The sequence below is a fragment of the Carlito syrichta genome, unplaced genomic scaffold (assembly GCF_000164805.1).
Source record: "Carlito syrichta isolate Samal-C Ts95f unplaced genomic scaffold, Tarsius_syrichta-2.0.1 Scaffold103995, whole genome shotgun sequence".
Classification (NCBI taxonomy): domain Eukaryota; kingdom Metazoa; phylum Chordata; class Mammalia; order Primates; family Tarsiidae; genus Carlito; species Carlito syrichta.
The window spans coordinates 1-317 of record NW_007048091.1 but is presented as its reverse complement, the minus strand read 5'-3'; the positions used below and the strand labels follow the sequence as shown (position 1 = coordinate 317).

Below are 317 nucleotides of genomic sequence, written 5' to 3'. Positions count from 1 at the left end.
CTCGCGCCTCAGCTGCTGCTCGCGCCTCTCCTCTTCCTGCTGGCGCCTCAGCTGCCGCTCGCGCTTCTCCTCGTCCTGCTTCAGCCTTTCTTCCTCTTGTTCTCGCCTCAGCTGCTGCTCGAGCTCTTCCTCCTCCTCTTCGCGCCTCAGCTGCTGCTCGCGCCTCTCTTCCTCCTGCTCGCGCCTCTTCTCTTCCTCGCGCCTCAGCTGCTGCTCGCGCCTCTCCTCTTCCTGCTCGCGCCTCTCCTCTTCCTGTACGCGTCTCTTCTCCTCCTCGCGCCTCAGCAGCTGCTCGCGCCTCTCCTCTTCCTGCTGGC

General features: G+C 65.6%; 1 protein-coding gene across 1 annotated transcript; it reads right to left on the bottom strand.

Moving 5' to 3' along the window:
- Positions 1-7: 7 nt before the first annotated feature.
- LOC110596293 (trichohyalin-like) lies at positions 8-309 on the bottom strand (the record flags this gene model as incomplete). The annotated part of the gene is made up of 1 exon (XM_021716124.1): positions 8-309. A coding segment is annotated over one exon (302 nt), but the record flags the coding sequence as incomplete, so codon positions are not given.
- Between the last annotated feature and the right edge of the window lie 8 nt (positions 310-317).